The following is a 17,865-nucleotide window of genomic DNA, read 5'->3' as shown; positions in this document are numbered from 1 at the left end:
GTGCATCCTCGAGACACACCGCGCAGCCCGGCTGGAGGGCAGCGGAAAGGACGCCAAACAGAAAGCGCACAGCCGAGGAAGAGACCAGAGAGCGCTCGCGCACACTACTCGCCCAGGGCGCGCGCCTCACACGACGGCGTCCGGGACGCTGACGACACGCGAGGGGCGGAGCCATGACGTAAACGCGGACTCAGCAAACTGCTCGCGGCAGGTGAGAGGAAGGGGACGTTTGGTCCGCCAGACTTGGGGTGGGGGGAACCAGCGAGCATGCGCACTGAGGGCCAGGCAGAGCCGGAGTGCATGCGCACTTAGAAGGCGCAGAGGCCGCTGGTTGCCGTGGCAACGAGGAGCGGTTCCGAGAAGGTTCCGCTGAGAGCGAGGAAAGGCCGGTGTGAGTCGTCCCGCAGCGCTGTCTGAAGGATAAAGAAGCTCTGGTGCAGAGGAGGGAGCGAGAGCCAAACGCGGGGTAGTGTTGGGGCGGGAGGTCCGGGTCGCTGTGGGCGGTCCGCGGGTCCTGCTTGCGCGGCGCAAGGCTGTGATGTGGCGAGGGACCTCACGGACCAGACTTCCCACGATTTCTCTTGTCCCTGGGGGCGATTTTAAACTTATAATGCCGTCTCTCCGGTGCATTTCTACTGACGCGTGCATTAATTGCCTTCTGATAACTAAGAGCAATTGGTGATTAAATGTCTTGTCGCCTAATCCTGTGTTTTCCTACATGGCACAACCTCCTAACCCTGTGCAAGCTAAGTACAAACAGGCAGTTTGCTGTTGTGGCTGTTAGTGCCAGGCAGAGGTGTTTATTTCTCACCTGTTGCCAGACTAACGGGTCGCCACTTCTATGTTTTCTCATACAGTTTACTACATCTGACACGTTTCGTTATTCTTTCAGTTATACAATTTGCTAGTACTATGGGACTATGGTGAGGCAATTTTTAACGATCTTACCTTGATATTAGTCACAACGGCACAATAAAAACCTGGTGAAATTGGAGAATAAATAGCTACCTATGGTTAACGATAGTATGAATCTTGTCGAAAAAGTGAACTTTTTTTATGATGCATACTTGGTCGTTGCCAAATTACAGGCATATTGAATGTGGAAAATAGTAACAGTGACCATTCAGTATTTTACATGCCTTCCTCCAGCCAAGGCCACGGTAAGGAACACTGCATACAACCTTCTCTCATAGATGTCCATGTCAGCACTGAAAAGTAAAGAGGTGAGCACTGCCCTAGGCTTCCGGAGGATCCGAACAGCAGCAGCTGGGCTTTGTCTTAATCAGGCGTCTCACACATTATGGGACTCACTTTCCTGTAATCTTTTCACGTGTTTGTTGCAGGGCGGGGGGGGGGGGGGGGGGGATGCTAGAACCAGGGCCCCATGTGCACATGAATGTGTAACAGCTGCTCTGTGAGCACCTTTCTGAAAGTTAGTCCCTCAATACTATTCCATTAGGTTGCTTTTTAAAAGGTACTTTTTCTCTCCACTGTAGGATATTATGGACAGCATGGTCCCAAAACTAAAAAAGGTCAATACCAAATATGTCCTCCCATTTTTAAGGTAATTGGAGCAACAGTAACCATTTATGAGTGACTTGTGCAGAACAGTCTCTTGTAAGCCCTTAAGGAGGTTTTCTTTTGTATAATAATCCTACAATGTCAGCATTTTTGTGTTTTTTATAAAAGCGATGCTTTATTAGCTTGCCCGAGAAAGTAGAAAGCAATTGGGTCGGTATCTGTCCGCCATGTTCTGTCCGCCTGTGTGTTGGCCAGGCTGAAGGTAGTCAGCATGCGCTATACCCCCAACTTCTTCCCTGTTCCCCTTCTTGCCAAAACACAAACAGCTTGCTGCTTTCCTAGGCACCTCTGCTCCTGCTCCTGCCATCTAACAGACATTTCTCACTTTAAGACTTGGGCTAAATGTTGTTTTGAAGGGTTGTTCATTTACTTAGTGTCTCATTTTGGTCTAAGACTCTGTTTTTGCCTCTAGATTGTTCATTATAGTAACAGTCTTTCTATGATGTAAGCTGTTTGAGGACAGGATGGACTGGGTAAATTAGACAGCTCACGCTCCTCTGGGGCTGTCACTCCTGTTACCATCTCCATAGCCCTAGTAGATCTGATGTTTATATACATTCCTACTTTCTGTTTCAGCTGAAGAATGGAAGTTATTGTAATGTGATGCTACAGATTGTTAAAGCCACACAACGGTGTTTTCTGATTCCTGATAGATACAGCATGTTAAAAAATAAGGTATCGCATCCTCCTCAGAACTGACCCATATTTTTATTTACGGGGTGTAGTCTAACTGGACTTTCTTCAGGTATAAAACTAGTTTACAAATCTTGTGTTCTTGGGGAACTGTGAGTAGGAGTGGGAGGTGCATGTGACATGGATAACAGACAGTCTCAGGGTGCTATCTTTACACATATCCTGGCTCAGAGACCTGGTCCTGCAAGAAATGTTTAAGTTTTCACCAGAGAGCTTATACTTAAGAGTAAGATTCCTTTTAGGGTTTGCCTGGAGTCTAATTTAGTTATAGCAAAACAGCAGGGTCTTATTTAAGCACCCACAGGTTTGAACTTATTGGTTAATAATTAAGGCTCCAGTAATAACATGAAAAGATTTTCCTTTGTCTCTACCATAGCTGTTGGGCCTGGGGTTTGCTCTGATAGGTATCGCTCAGGCATTCCTTCCCACTGACTTGGTAATCTGCCACCAGGGATCAACAAGCTCTCAGTTTTCTTCTAAATGATGTTACATACTGTTCCACTAAATAAGACCCCCCTCCCCCATTTTTAGGATCGTTCATCTAAAAAAGGTAACTTAGCAGTCACTGCAGTTGCCTTACAGGACCACATATTACATGATCTTCAACTTGGACATCTTTCGGTAGCAGATCCTTGTAAGATAAAAGTGCAAAAGAAAGAGAACAAGTCAAAGTCTCTCAAAAGAGATGCAGCAGCCATAATAGATACTGGGCTTAGAAAAACTACAGAGGGTCCTAAAGTGGAAGATCCAGAAAAGGAATATGTTCTGGACCCCACACCACCACCGTTAACTTTAGGTAAGCTAACTTGGTCTTTTTTTCCTTTGGCTTAATGCCAGTATAGCCTTGTCAGGCTGGATGATGCCCTGTTTACAGAGCTGAAACAATGCTGTATTTGGGGTAAAAAGATAACCTTGACATTTTCATTTTATTGGCAGCGAATTGTGTTGTTGTTAATAAGGCTTCATCTGCCAAGGTTTTTTTCACTTTGGAGGTAAAGTATCGGCGGACTGTCCATAAGCAAGATGGCTGCTGGCAATGCTCCCTGACTAAGCCACAGCCACAGGGCCGGTGGCTCGCTTCTGTGAGTCTGAATTCCTGGTGTGTACATTGTGCCTGGTTTTATCATGTGCCCTGTGGCACTCCAGAGTTGGATTTGTGCTTCTGTATTTTTAAGTCCTGCTGCCTTCCTTTGCATGTTTTTCTTGGCTTTGGGAGTCTCCTATTCCTTGCTGACTTTCAACTCTTAATCTCTGTGCTGCAATCTCCTGAGTGCTTGGACTTGTGGTATAGTCTACATCTTCTTGTTTTGTAAATGTAGTTCCCATCTGGCTTCATCTAGAAGAGCCTGGTTCCATTGAACCGAGACCAGCTTTGGTTGGTGTCCTTCCCTCAGTGAACTTCCTCAGTCCAGTTGAGACAGTCGTGTCTCCAGCCGTGCATAGGCCAACAGTGACGTTCATACTCCTCAGCCCAAAACTTTCCTTGAATTTGTGTAGTGATCCCTTACTTGAACTGTCTTGATGTTCCTTATTCTGAGGAACTCCTTGCCAAAATTTTCACAGCCTTGGTGCATTTTGGTGAAACACTTTGCCATTTGCTTGAATAGCATGCCTTTCCCATCTTAACTGGATCCCTGTTATCCACTGGGGCCATAACTTCTTGTGTGAGAGTCTCATTGTGTGGCTCAAGCTGCCTTAATTCTGTCTTTCCACCGCTGCTCCTACCATAGGCCAATATGAATATTGCAGAAATATAAACATCTTCGGAATCTATTTTTCTATATTTATAGTTTGGCACATAGAAGATTTCATCTTACCTTGGCAACCTCTGCACACACAATTGTTTTCTGTGAAATCAAACACTTTCCTCTTTCCCACTTGAAGGAAACTTGGGTACATCTGAGTGACTAGCAATGCTGATGTGTTGCTCTGAAGTGACAATGAACCCTAAAACTGTAGTTCTGCCACAGTCTATCTTATCACCAAGAAAACTGCAGAGGACAAAGGGTGTATCACACACAACCTGGGTACACTAGAGAACTGCAGAGGACAAAGGGTGTCTCACAGCCTGGTACACTAGAGAAGAGTGGAGGACACTGGGTGTATCACACACAGCCTGGGTACACTAGAGAAGAGTGGAGGACACTGGGTGTATCACACACAGCCTGGTACACTAGAGAACTGCAGAGGACACTGGGTGTATCACACACAGCCTGGTACACTAGAGAACTGCGGAGGACACTGGGTGTATCACACACAGCCTGGGTACACTAGAGAACTGTGGAGGGCACTGGGTGTATCACACACAGCCTGGTACACTAGAGAACTGTGGAGGACACTGGGTGTATCACACACAGCCTGGTACACTAGAGAAGAGTGGAGGACACTGGGTATATCACACACAGCCTGGTACACTAGAGAAGAGTGGAGGACACTGGGTGTATCACACACAGCCTGGTACACTAGAGAACTGCAGAGGACAATGGGTATATCACACACAGCCTGGTACACTAGAGAACTGCAGAGGACACAGGGTGTATCACACACAGCCTGGTACACTAGAGAACTGTGGAGGACACTGGGTGTATCACACACAGCCTGGTACACTAGAGAACTGCGGAGGACACTGGGTGTATCACACACACAGCCTGGTACACTAGAGAACTGTGGAGGACACTGGGTGTATCACACACAGCCTGGTACACTAGAGAAGAGTGGAGCATGGGGCAGTGTGAGATGTCATTGTGCTGCTTACATTGGAAAAAAATTGGATTGTTTTTGGAATATGCCATTCATTATTTTCAGATGGTAGTTGACTATCAGTCATTGGAACCTCAGACAGCACAACCAGGGATAAGGGTTGCAGTTGATAATTAGCTCACATTAATTCCCTGGTACCCAGTATTATACCAGCATATTAAGATCACAGAATTCTTTATCACATTCTTAGAATCTATTGTAAATCTGAAACCATTTTATACTGGAAAGCTAGAAATAAAAGATTCCTAGATAACTAAGCATGGAAAATATGTTTACTTAGGGCTGTTGTGTTACAGTGTATATAGGTGTCAGAGACAGAAAGTAGTAGGAAGCCTGCACAACATAGAGAGGAAACTCACTCATTGCCCGTTATCTGGTTTGTACCCCTTTTATTCCTTTAGCTGCTGGGGTAAGGAGAAGAAGGTTTCCAAGTTTGATTACAAGTTCAAAATAGCCAAGAGTGACGAGGATAGCCAGCCAAGAGTGACAGGCATCTTGAGAGGAAGCCTTGTCACTGATGTTCACCAAGAAATCCTTTCCTTCACCTTTAATGCCAGCACTTGGGAGGCAGAGGCAGGTGGATTTCTGAGTTCGAGGTCTACAAAAGTGAGTTCCAGGACAGCCAAGGCTACACAAAGAAAGCCTGTTTCAAAAAAAAAAGAAAAGAAAAGAAAAGAAAAAGAGAAAGCCTTTTCTCAGCTCTGATGCTTGTAGGATGGTGTGCTATTGCAGATACTGTGCCTCTGCAGTTCTCTAGTGTACCAGGCTGTGTGTGATATACCCATTGTCCTCTGCAGTTGTCTAGTGTACCAGGCTGTGTGTGATACACTCATTGTCCTCCGCAGTTCTCTAGTGTACCAGGCTGTGTGATATACACCCATTGTCCTCCGCAGTTCTCTAGTTGGGTACCAGGCTGTGTGTGATACACCCAGTGTCCTCCGCAGTTCTCTAGTGTACCAGGCTGTGTGTGATACACTCATTGTCCTCTGCAGTTCTCTAGTGTACCAGGCTGTGTGTGATATACCCATTGTCCTCTGCAGTTCTCTAGTGTACCAGGCTGTGTGTGATACACCCATTGTCCTCTGCAGTCTGTTCAGTTCAGAATCTGGCCTTTGACAATAGACGTCACTTTATGTACAATAATACCTGTCATTGTTCTAAGAATAAACAAATACTGAGCTCATTGCTCAGTATGATAAGCATTTAACCAAAACAGGAGAGGCCCTGAGTCTGATGGCTCCAGGCTCAGCTCAGTGTTTTTTGTTTCTTCTCCTGACGGTTTTAGTGTTGGTATATTTTACCAGAAGTAAATCTAGTGACGTGAGTTAAGCTTCCTTATATGTGAGTTTTGGAAAACACAAATGTTAACATAATCTTTGTATATGTTTTCATATGTGGAGGCATGTGCATATGGAGGCTGTATGCTGGTCTGTGTACTGGACGCTGTTTGTGGACATCTGTGTGGCTCTGAGTTGCCCTCTGCAAAGGGGAGGAGGAGTTGATGGAAAGATTGGGGCTACCATGTGGGAAGTAACTGTGGTGGGGTCAAGCGGCTGCCAGCAGTGAAAGCTTCAGGAGAGAATTTTTCATCCCCAAAGTGTTACATCTCCCCATACCACAGACAGACAGTCTCAGACTGTCTTTGTTTATTCCTTATAGATAGGGTCTTATGTGTATATTTTGGGGTGGGTTGGGGTCTAAAGGCAGGTGCTTTCTATTGGCTTGGTTTGAAATGTTAAATCCAATGCAAGTGGATGGGGCTTTGGGTGCTCCCCCCAAATGACTGACTGGGTGTCATGGTCACATGTCCCAGGACAGGAACCTTGTTAGAAGTAGATGCAAATCCTACAATCCTCAGGTATGAGGGTACCGAGATTTCTGAATCCACTCAACCTTACGAAGTTTTTGTCTGGTGTCACAGTTCCACTTGCTCCACAGCTAGAGGTTGGTATCACTTATGGTTTGAGACAGGGTCTCTCAACTAGAATTCACTAGTTTACCTAGACTGGCTGGCCAGCAAGCTCTAAGTCTCCTGTCTCTGCCTTGCCAGCACTAGTACCACACCAGCCTTTTACTTGGATGCTGGTGATAGAACCCGGGCTTATGTGGATAGGACTTTACTGACTGAGCTATCTGCCCCATTTTTGACATGGATTTTATGCTTATTTCCTTTTTTTTATTCTGTATTTTTTTTTCCTTCATGCTTTGCATTTTATCTAGGCCATTTTCATTAGAAATTTCTCCTTTGATAAAAATACATCTTGGATTCTATCTACCATTGGTTTTGGTTTTATTTTGGCCCCTGATTTCTTGGAATTTCTGCTGTTATCTTTGTTACTTCTTTGTTTCTTTCCCTTTGTTGTGTTTCCTTTTCCTAATATCTTAAGTAAAACACTGCAAACTTTGTTTCCTGGCAGATGCATGCAGATAGACACATCCCTGTGAATTGCTACTTATTCCCACATTGACACTAGTGCTCTCTGGCTACTCAGCTCTTAGTATTACGCACCTCATATTGTCTTCTTGATTTTGCCTGTATCCCAAATTATTGTGGCCCATAGGCTGAGCATCTGTTCTGTGACTTTTCCTAAGAAGACATGGACAACAGTTTATTTACTTCGAAAGTATATCCATTATCTGTGAGATTACCTTTATCTTCTAGCCTTTCAGAATACATTCATACTTCTGCCATGGATTTTTCTATACCAGGAGTGCTTTCTGATAGCTTCCCATTCCTGTAACATTTATTGTATATCATTGAAGATCTTGTTCCAGGTTGATTTTTTTTAATGTATCTTTACCATTATTTAGCAGTTTGCAGATAATGGTTTACACTGATAGTCCTACGAACCCTATGCCCAGAAATGTTGCAAGTACTTTTTCAAAGTGAGTCTCCATCTCCACCATTGGATATAAGCTCATATGATGGGTACTCATAAACTCAATTAAGGAATGTATCTTTGGGTAGCACATGATTGATATGTACTTTGTAGTGGTCATTGGTGAGGGCAGCAAGGCAGTGCTATAGATTGACATTTAAAGTAGGTGAGAAACATGAAGGAAAGTGGCCAAAAACAAAGAAACAAAATCAAAAAACATTGTTATTCTTCAATTTCTGTACAACAAAATGTCAGTCCTGCTTGCTTGAAAAATCAGCATTCAGAATAACAATAGTCTTGTATAATAAAAACATAAATCATTATTGAGAACTTCAAGGGTCATCACTTCCCTCATCCCTTCATAGAAAAGCATCTTGCTGTGTGTGGTAAAAGGCTAAGCTATAATGCCTCTGTAGAATATCTGCATGCAGATTCTCTTTAAAATGCGACTACAAATACACGAGCTTACATTGTGTCTTGTCTTTCCTGTAGCCCAGAAACTGGGCCTCTTGGCACCTCCCCCATTGCCACTGTCATCAGACGAATGGGAGAGAGTGAAGCAGAGATCCCTTCTACAAGGGGACTCCATGCAGCCATGTCCAATATGTAAAGAAGAATTTGAGCTCCATCCGCAGGTACATGACAGACAGAGCTTTAAACCAGCCAGGCACTGCTTCCCTATAGCCTGGGAGTCACTGAGCTCCACCTTCCTTGTGACTTTCTTTTCTTTTCTTTTCTATATTCTTTGTTTACATTCCAAATGATTTCCCCTTTCCTGGTTCCCCCCTCTCCATAAGTCCCATAAGCCCTCTTCCCTCTGCCTGTTCCCCAATCAACCCCCTCCCATTTCTCTGTCCTGGTAATCCCCTACATTGCTGCATCAAGCCTTTCCAGAACCAGGGCCCTCTCCTTCCTTCCTTCTTGGGAATGATTTGATATGTGAATTGTGTCTTAGGTATTCAGAGCTTCTGGGCTAATTAATATCCACTTATCAGTGATGCATTCCATGTGTCTTCTTTTGTGAATGGGTTACCTCACTTAGGATGTATTTTCCAGTTCCAACCATTTGCCTAAGAATTTCATGAATTCATTGTTTTTAATTGCTGAGTAGTATTCTATTATGTAAATATATCACATTTTCTGTATCCATTCCTCCATTGAGGGACATCTGGGTTCAGGTGTTGGTGAGGATGTGGAGAAAGAGGAGCACTCCTCCACTGCTGGTGGGAATTGCAAGCTGGTACAACCACTCTGGAAATCAGTCTGGCGGTTCCTCAGAAAACTGGGTGTACTGGCTGGTTTTGTGCGTCAACTTGACACAGGTTGAAGTTATCACAGAGAAAGGAGCTTCAGTTGGGGAAGTGCCTCCATGAGATCCAGCTGTGGAGCATTTTCTCAATCAGTGATCAAGTGGGGAGGGCACCTTGTGGGTGGCACCACCTTTGGGCTGGTGCTCTTGGGTTCTATAAGAGAGCAGGCTGAGCAAGCCAGGGGAAGCAAGCCAGTAAAAAACATCCCTCCATGGCCTCTGCATCAGCTCCTGCTTCCTGACCTGCTTGAGTTCCAGTCCTGACTTCCTTTAGTGATGAACTGCAACGTGGAAGTGTAAGCTCAGTAAACCCTTTCCTCCCCAACTTGCTTCTTGGTCATGATGTTTGTGCAGGAATAGAAACCCTGACTAAGACACTGAGCATGACACTTCCGGAGGACCCTGTTATACCACTCCTGGGCATATACCCAGAGGATTCCCTGGCATGCAGTAACGACACATGCTCCACTATGTTCATAGCAGCCTTATTTATAATAGCCAGAAGCTGGAAAGAACCCAGATGTCCTTGTGACTTTCAAATGAGAGAGACAGAGGGAAGAGGAGGGAGATGGAGGAATGTGTGTGTATCTGAACATCACTTACTGGTGTGTCACTTACAGTTCAAGTATGCTGTTTGCATGAAAGAATGCTTTGAATATCTTCAAAAATGTATGTGAGAATCCTCATGTAAAGTAAAATCTTTGTTCACACATCTGTTAAAATACAAAGGGTGAACTGGGCAGTGGTGGCACACGCCTTTAATCCCAGCACTTGGGAGGCAGAGGCAAGCAGATTTCTGAGTTCAAAGCCAGCCTGTTCTACAGAGTGAGTAGAATAGCCAGGGTTACACAGAGAAACCCTGTCTTGTAAAACCAAATAAAACAAAAAACAAAACAGCAAACAAACAAAAAATACAAAGGGTGGTTATCCTGATTTATAGAAAGCTCATGACCTTGCTGCACAGACCCATTGCTGTGCCTGACTAAACTCTCAGCTCCATAGAGATCATTTATGCTCTCAAAATTTGTAGAAAACTGATGCTTTCCCCCAAGGCTTTTGTATAGTATGTAGCCTTAGCTTCTACTTGGTAAGCACAGACAGCAGCTAAGAAGACCCAGCATACATCCAGGCTTGGGTCAACCCCCCACCCCCTGTCCCCATGATAACTTTATGGGCTATCCTGACTGCTCAGACTTGAAGATGCTTCATTATCAGCAGGGAAACTCAAAGTCATTCCACATTTGCTCTTTGGTAATATGAATTACAAAGATGCTAGAAGTATACTTTGATTCTTCTTCTCCAAGAGGACCTAATCTTATGCAGTATATGGATATTGGAAAGATTTTAGTCAGCCCTTGAACCAAAAACTGTCATATGCAAAGCAGTTTATAATTTAATGCTGGAGTATAATTGAATACAAGATCACTAGAGCTGCAGGGAGTCTCTACCCTTGGCCACCCTAGTCATTGTGCTGTATGTATCTAAACTAGCTACATGAAGAATGAGCATTTGGTTATCTATCTCAGGGCTTGTGCATGCATTTCAGTAAATGACATTTAGTTTGCTTAAAGATACCAACAGTGCTGTGTTAATATTGCACTTAGTATTCCCACATTAGATTTCTTAGTTAAAAACAATTTTCCTGGGTTAAAGAGATAGCTCAATGGCTAAGAGAACATACTGGCTGTTCTCCCAGGAGACCCAAATTTGATTCCCAGCACACACATAGTGGCCTACAACTCTAGTTCCAGGAGATCTTCTGACCTCCATAGTTATCAGGCATACAAGAGGTGTACAGACATACATGCAGGCAGAATACCCAATCACATGAATGAATAAATGAATGAATGAATAAATGAATGAATTTCAAGATACTTTCAAGTAATCATTTATCTCTGCAGTTGAAGGCACTATCTAAAGTGAGAACAGAACTCATATGATTCATAACAAGCCAACTCAGAAATTATGGCAGAATGTAAATGTCCTCACTTGTGCAACAATTACCATAAACTGTTCGCCTATAATGAATAATATGGATATTTTAAAATAAAATATTATAATATTAGACTTATATAAGAATTATATTATTCAGAGCAAATTGATATCTGTTGATAAAATACTTTGAAAAGTTATTTTAAAAAGTGAATAACTTGAGTCCACAGATGATTTTAATACATTAGTTTATTAAATTTAAGCTTACAGTTGGCAGGCTCCAGAAAAGGTTTTACGGGGCTGGAGCAATGGCTGCTCTTCCAGAATATTAGGGTTCAATTCCTAGTACCCACATAGTGCTTACAACCACCTGCAACTCCAGTTCCAGGGGATCTAATGCCCTCTTCTGGCCTTTATGGGCAGCATGTGGATGTAGTACAGAGACATACATGCAAGCAAAACACCCATACACATAAAATAAATATTGTTTTTATTTAAAGGTAAGGTTTTTGGTTTATAAGCTCTATTCTAAAAGTCCTACCCTTAATCCCATGTAAGAGAACAGAGTGAACAAGGCCAGAGGGGACAGTCACTGCAAACAGGGGCCATGCCTCAACCCTCTCCCCTTCTCCACAACCCAGTACACCACCCAGTGGCCAATGAGCCTCTCTCATTGGATCTAAGCTACTTTTTATTTTTGGTTTTGGTTTTGGTTTTTCAAGACCAAAACATCACTGTTGTGTATGAAGTTTGAGTCAGAAGGGTGAAGTTTTCTTATGAACACACTTGCTTTCAAATGTAGTTTATGTCCATAATGTCTTGCTATTTAAATGTAAGATTCTCAGAATTATGTCACAGTAAACTGAAATTTTAAGTTTAGGAGTGTAAGCTAGCTAAGCAAGGCCCTATAAAAGATGCTTGCCTGTCATGTCTCTGCTTATTCCCTTGCCAGCACCACACCGCATGGACAGGTTCCTCCCTGCCCTACCCCCATCTAACTAGCAGTGTCTACCTTGGCAATCCTTTCACTAGCTTAATATCAAGCATGGCCTGACTTTGTGTTGTTGGGATCGCTGGCTTTGTTTAGATGATCTGTTTATGCTATATTAACGCTGTGGAAGTGTGACAAGTGGTCAGCTGTCTGAATGTTACCTTGCCGTGTTTGGACAGCTCCTCTAGGGCTGCACTCCTAACCTCGGCCTCCTGCTCTTTCCTGGCGCACAGGTGCTGCTTTCCTGCTCCCATGTATTCCATAGGGTAAGTGATCCTACCCGGGCCTGGCCTCCCTCCCTCCCTCCCTCCCTCCCTCCCTCCCTCCCTCCCTCACAGAGCCATCTGTCCATCCATGAGCCCCATTTAGTTAGACACATGGCCTTCAGTTAGACTGCACCTCGTCCTCTTGTGAAAATCGTGGATTTTGTGTGACCACAAATGTTTGGGTAGCAGACTGTTGCCTACACATCAAAGCTGCTGATAGCTTACTCCCTGCTGACTGTCTGCACGGCAGTCTTATACCTAGCAGTTTACTTTTAAGCCATGTGACATTCAGAGATTTTTGAAGTCTCTGAATGCATGATTTCTGGAAAATCATTTTTGGAACAGGTTTCATGAGGAAGGTGTTAATATCTGATGAAACTACTTCACGATCTAAATTAGAGTCAAAATTATGAGAAAGAACACTGTTCTTATATTAGAAGTAAATTGTGTGTGTGTGTGTGTGTGTGTGTGTGTACACATGTGCCTTTAGTATCTAGGGAAAGTACTAGAAAAAAGTCCTATTGCTTTATAATCAGTGTTGTTATAGCATAGTTGAAATGGGCTGACTTACTCAGGTAAGGGTAAAGCTACACACAAAGTCATTATATTAGAAGTAAAAATGTTGTTGATAAATAATTATTTGTAAAGTTTTAAGTAAAATCCTTTTCTTCAGGCATGCCTTCAGGCTTTTGAAAAGTTCACAAATAAAAAAACCTGTCCCCTCTGTAGAAAGAACCAGTATCAAACAAGAGTGATACATGATGGGGCTCGCCTGTTCAGAGTAAAGTGTGCCACCAGGTAAGAGGGACCTCAGTGCCCTGCACAGGGGAGGCAGATGTTTGCAGCTCAGGATGTGATTAGCACAGAACATCCAAGGCTGGGAGGAATACTGAAGGACTTGTTAAAATAAGGCCATTAGGGGCTAGAGAGATGGTTTAAGAGGACCAACTGTTCTTTGAAAAGACCCTAATTGAATTCCTAGCACCTATATAATGTGGCTTTCAACTGTTTGTAACTCTGTTTCCTGGGAATTGGATGCTTTGATCTCCATGAGTACCAGACACACGGATAATATAGACATACATGCAAGCAAAGCATTCATATACATAATAGAATATTTAAAAAATTTTAAAGTAAGGCTATTAGGTGGTCATCATTTCTCTATCTCTATTTTAGAATCCAAGCCTATTGGCGAGGGTACATCGTTAGAAAGTGGTACAGAGACCTGAGGAAAATGGTCCCACCTACAGATGCCAAATTAAGGAGAAAGTTCTTTGAGGAGAAGGTGGGTGTGTATCATTACCTCTCCACACACATACAGTCTTTGTGAGTGAACATCCGGGACTGGGGAAGTTACAGGCAGTGCGGCTCACTTTACTCTCAGAGCTCTTTGCTCAACTCAGTGGCCACTAAGTGAGAAAATGCCCCACAGCTGGACCTCAGGGAGGCATTTTTCCTCACCTGAAGCTCCTTTCTCTGTTATAATTCCAGCTTGTGTCCAGATGACATACAAAACCAGCCAGTACAGCCTTTAATGAAATAGACGGTTCCGTATTTTCTGTTTTCCTAGTTACTATCTTCTTTAGGCACCAGACTGAATGACCATAGCCATGTACTTTCTGGTCCCATAAGAGACTCATTTATCTCAGAGGAAGAAATGGAGTATCTATGACCTTGTGTGTAACTTTACCCTTACCTGAGTAAGTCAGCCCATTTCAACTATGCTATAACAACACTGATTATAAAGCAATAGGACTTTTTTTAGTACCTTTCCCTAGGTACTAAAGGCATATGTATACACACACACACACACACACACATACACAAAACAAACAAAAGCCCTCAATTATTTGTTATAAGCAACAGTTATTATAATATATAATTAGAACATTTGACATGTGGTTGTCACTATGCCTTAGATTTAACTCAGAAAACCACAGTTTCCTTGAAGAATGGGATGGCATTAAATGTGATATGGATGCTAAGCTAATGGCATTGCACACTGCATTAGGAAGTCAAAGTGGAGTGTGAGTGGTGGCTAGAAGATGCCTGAGGTACTGGGTGGCCTAGCCTGCCTAAAGCCCCTGCTTTTGACTATAAGAGGACAACAGGAAACCCAAAGGCAGAGGCCACAGAGACTGTCTACCAAGTTGGATTTGACCAAGAAGAAAAAAAATATATCAAAATCTTTGATCTCTCCTAACTGAATATGAAACAAATAGGGCTATTCTAGAAATATTCCCTCGTTCCTATTTACTGTTGGTTGAAAAGCTTTCTGTTTTCCCAAATTACAGCATTCTTTCACAAATATTGCCACTTGAAAAAGAAATAAAATTGATTAAAAGTCCTGATGATTAACTGGATGAAAAGAGTATGTCTGTTTTCACTTCCTTGGATGGGCTGTTCCTCTTTCCTTGCATAGAAGGCAGCATGTTGGCTTCCCTTCCAGATCTTATCTCTTTCCTTCCTCATTAGTCAAGATGATACCCTGAACCAAACCTAGAAAAGCACTTTGGACCAATTTATAATTTTCCAGGCATCTCTCTTCAGAGCTCAGTTTCTAGGGTAGAAGCTCATCTTCCAGGCAGGCTGATGTCTTCTACGGTTGTCATCTTTGTGTTCTCCTGTGCATCATATTCAGGGTCTGATGGTCAGCGGTGTTCTCTGAGTTATTCTTAGTAATTATATTTTGGTTTTTCTTGAGAGAGAGAGTCTCAGTTTGTTATCTAGGTTGGTCCTGAATTCATAAACTGGGAGTGTAAGCGGTGACTACAAGCAACCACCAGTGAGCCAGAAGCCCTTTGTAATTTCTTCCTTTTTTTAAAAAAGATTTATTTATTTATTTTATGTATATGAGTACACTGTAGCTGTCTCCAGACACACCAGAAGAGGGCATCAGATCCTATTACAGATGGTTGTGAGCCACCATGTGGTTGCTGGGAATTGAACTCAGGACCTGTGAAAGAGCAGTCAGTGCTCTTGAACATTGAGCCATCTCTCCAGCCCCTGCCTTTGAAATTTCTAATGTGCAATAATAATAAATGACTTACAAGTTGAAGTCATTGTTTGTGCTTGCAAAATCTTAAGCCAGACCTGATAACTATTTACCTTCCATATGTGGATAGTTAGTGTGTGCCTGTAATTACTTTAGAAAGTCTATGCTTTATAAGGGTGTCATGATAATCAGATGATAATCCAAACTACACTGTTATTTATCTGTGATGTTTTGACACAGCAGATTAACTCACATGGTCCGAGAACATGTGAAAGACTTAATGCTAGGTAAATGGTTTCAGAACCCAGTGATATGGAAGTTCCTGAGGCTGTAGTCTGAAGCAAAGGGAGCCCCAGTACTGTCTGAGGCCCCTGATGGTTCTGTTCCATGCCCCAAAATGTTTTCAGATGCTGAAAACATTTGTTATATCTTTACTTGCTACAAATTAACCCCGCCATCATTTTTTAGAGTTTTTTAAGTTCCTCGTGTAAGAAAATATATTTTAATTTCTCTAAGAATGTCAAGGAAAAACAGGATCATCCATCAAATGAAGGCAGATCTCTGCTCACCACCACCTTCCGTCCGGCAGGGAAGGCCCGGGAATCCTTGCTGGCCCTCAAGGGACCCTCTGGTTTTATGAGTCTATTACAGTATCAATACCACTTTCCTGAAAAGGACAGCACATTGGCAGTTGTGTTCTCTGTGGTCTGAGGTTGTTGATTAACAACCAAGAACAAAGTCTTTGTTGTCCATAGAGTAAAGCAGTGGAAGTGAGAGGACAGACGTCAGTGTACTAAAGAAGTAAAAGCTGGGGTACACACACAAGACTGAAGCAGTAATGACATCTCCCAACAAAGAAAAGCCCAGGATGGAACTTCTGCGGCTGAGTTCTACTCGACCTTTAGAGAAGAGAAGCAATGACTCTCTAAGCTCCCCTGTCAAATAAAAAGGAAGAGTGTTACTAAACCTGTGCCTGCACCAGTATCACTCTTATTTTAATTTTTTAAAAAATAATGGTACAACATAATGATATATAACATAATAATACAACAAAAAAATTACAAATTCCTAATAAAATATTAGGCAAGCTGAATTCCATGACACAGTAAAATAATCATGCACCATTGTGTTATGTCTCTCTGCTGGTTATGATTACTGTTGCTATAGTGAAACACCCATGACCAAAGCAATTTGGAGAGGAAAGTGGTTTTTTGACTTATGCTTCATTTCACTGTTAATATTAAAGGAAGTCAGGGTAGGAACCTGAAAGCAGGAGCTGATGTAGAGGCCATGGAAGGAGTGCTACTTACTGGCTTGCTCCACATGGTTTGATTAGCCTGCTTTCTTTCTTGTAGAACCCAGGACTAACAACTCAAAGATAGTACCATCCACAGTGGGCTTGGCTCTCCCACATCAGTCAATAGTTAAGGAAATGCCCTACAGGTTTGCCTGACCTTATGGAAGCATTTTCCCAATTGAGGCTCCCTCCTCTCCAGTGACTCTGGCCTGTGTCAAGCTGACATAAACTAGCCAGTATGGTTCCTGAATGCTATAAAAAAAATACCATTGGGGGAAAAAAGCCAGAGATGTTTTGATTCCCAGGATCAAGGGATATTTCAGCATAGAGTGCTTGAAGGGGAAGTCCATCACAGCAAGAACTGAAGAACTGAAGAAGTTCACCTATAATGACAGGAGCTTGGTATAGCTTATTCACATGTTGGTAGTCAGAGAGCAGGGCACAGACTCAGAAGCAGATAGCACATTCAAGGACTGAACCAGTAGTAGCTCACTTCTGCTAGATGGGACACAGACCCAAATGTCCCACAATATATTAATACAGTGACACCAGGAAAAGAACAAATGTTCAAAAAAGTGAACCTATGGACCATAAGTCACATTCAAGCCATGACAACAATAATGAAGTTGATTGTTTTCGTTCTTGCAATGTAAGGGTAGTTCAGCATCTGCAAAACGACAAATGGAATAACACATATAATCAGAAACTGAAACCAATTATGCCATCATCTCATAGATGCAGAAAAGGCCCTTGACAGTTTAACATCCCTTCATGATAAAAGTCCTGAAGAAACTCAAGAAAGAACATACCTTAACAACAGCTTACATATATAATTTTTTATATAAAGTTTAGCCATCTTTACACTAAATGGGGAATCCCTCCATTTAGGAGAAAGGAAAGCCTTTCTCTTAACACCAGGAAGGAAATAGGGATAGCCACTCAGTATAATATTTGAATTTGTTGACAGTGATCAGCAAACCCAAATGAAAGGAAAAACCAGATACAAATGAGAAAGGAGGTCATAGCATACTTTGCAAATGTTATGACCCTGTTCTTAAAAAGACCCTAAAGGCTCCTTCAGAAAAGGCTTCCTATGAATACTTTTAAAATAGAAAAATGTTCTATATACCTATAGCAAGCATACTGAGAAAGAAAGGAATGA

At 42.6% G+C, this 17,865-nt stretch overlaps 1 protein-coding gene across 1 annotated transcript in view; it reads left to right on the top strand.

Moving 5' to 3' along the window:
* The first annotated feature begins 280 nt into the window (after positions 1–280).
* Rnf32 (ring finger protein 32) overlaps positions 281–17,865 on the top strand; it is a 35,004-nt gene continuing 17,419 nt past the window's right edge. The window contains exons 1-7 of the mRNA XM_052172957.1: positions 281–466; positions 2,158–2,256; positions 2,806–3,070; positions 8,406–8,548; positions 12,379–12,411; positions 13,085–13,209; positions 13,588–13,696. Coding sequence (XP_052028917.1) covers positions 2,185–2,256; positions 2,806–3,070; positions 8,406–8,548; positions 12,379–12,411; positions 13,085–13,209; positions 13,588–13,696 — 747 coding nt within the window. The 5' untranslated portion in view covers positions 281–466; positions 2,158–2,184. The remainder of the gene's footprint in view (positions 467–2,157; positions 2,257–2,805; positions 3,071–8,405; positions 8,549–12,378; positions 12,412–13,084; positions 13,210–13,587; positions 13,697–17,865) is intronic.

This window comes from Apodemus sylvaticus, chromosome 2 (assembly GCF_947179515.1).
Source record: "Apodemus sylvaticus chromosome 2, mApoSyl1.1, whole genome shotgun sequence".
In the NCBI taxonomy this organism is placed as follows: Eukaryota; Metazoa; Chordata; class Mammalia; order Rodentia; family Muridae; genus Apodemus; species Apodemus sylvaticus.
This window is presented reverse-complemented; position numbering and strand designations above follow the sequence as displayed.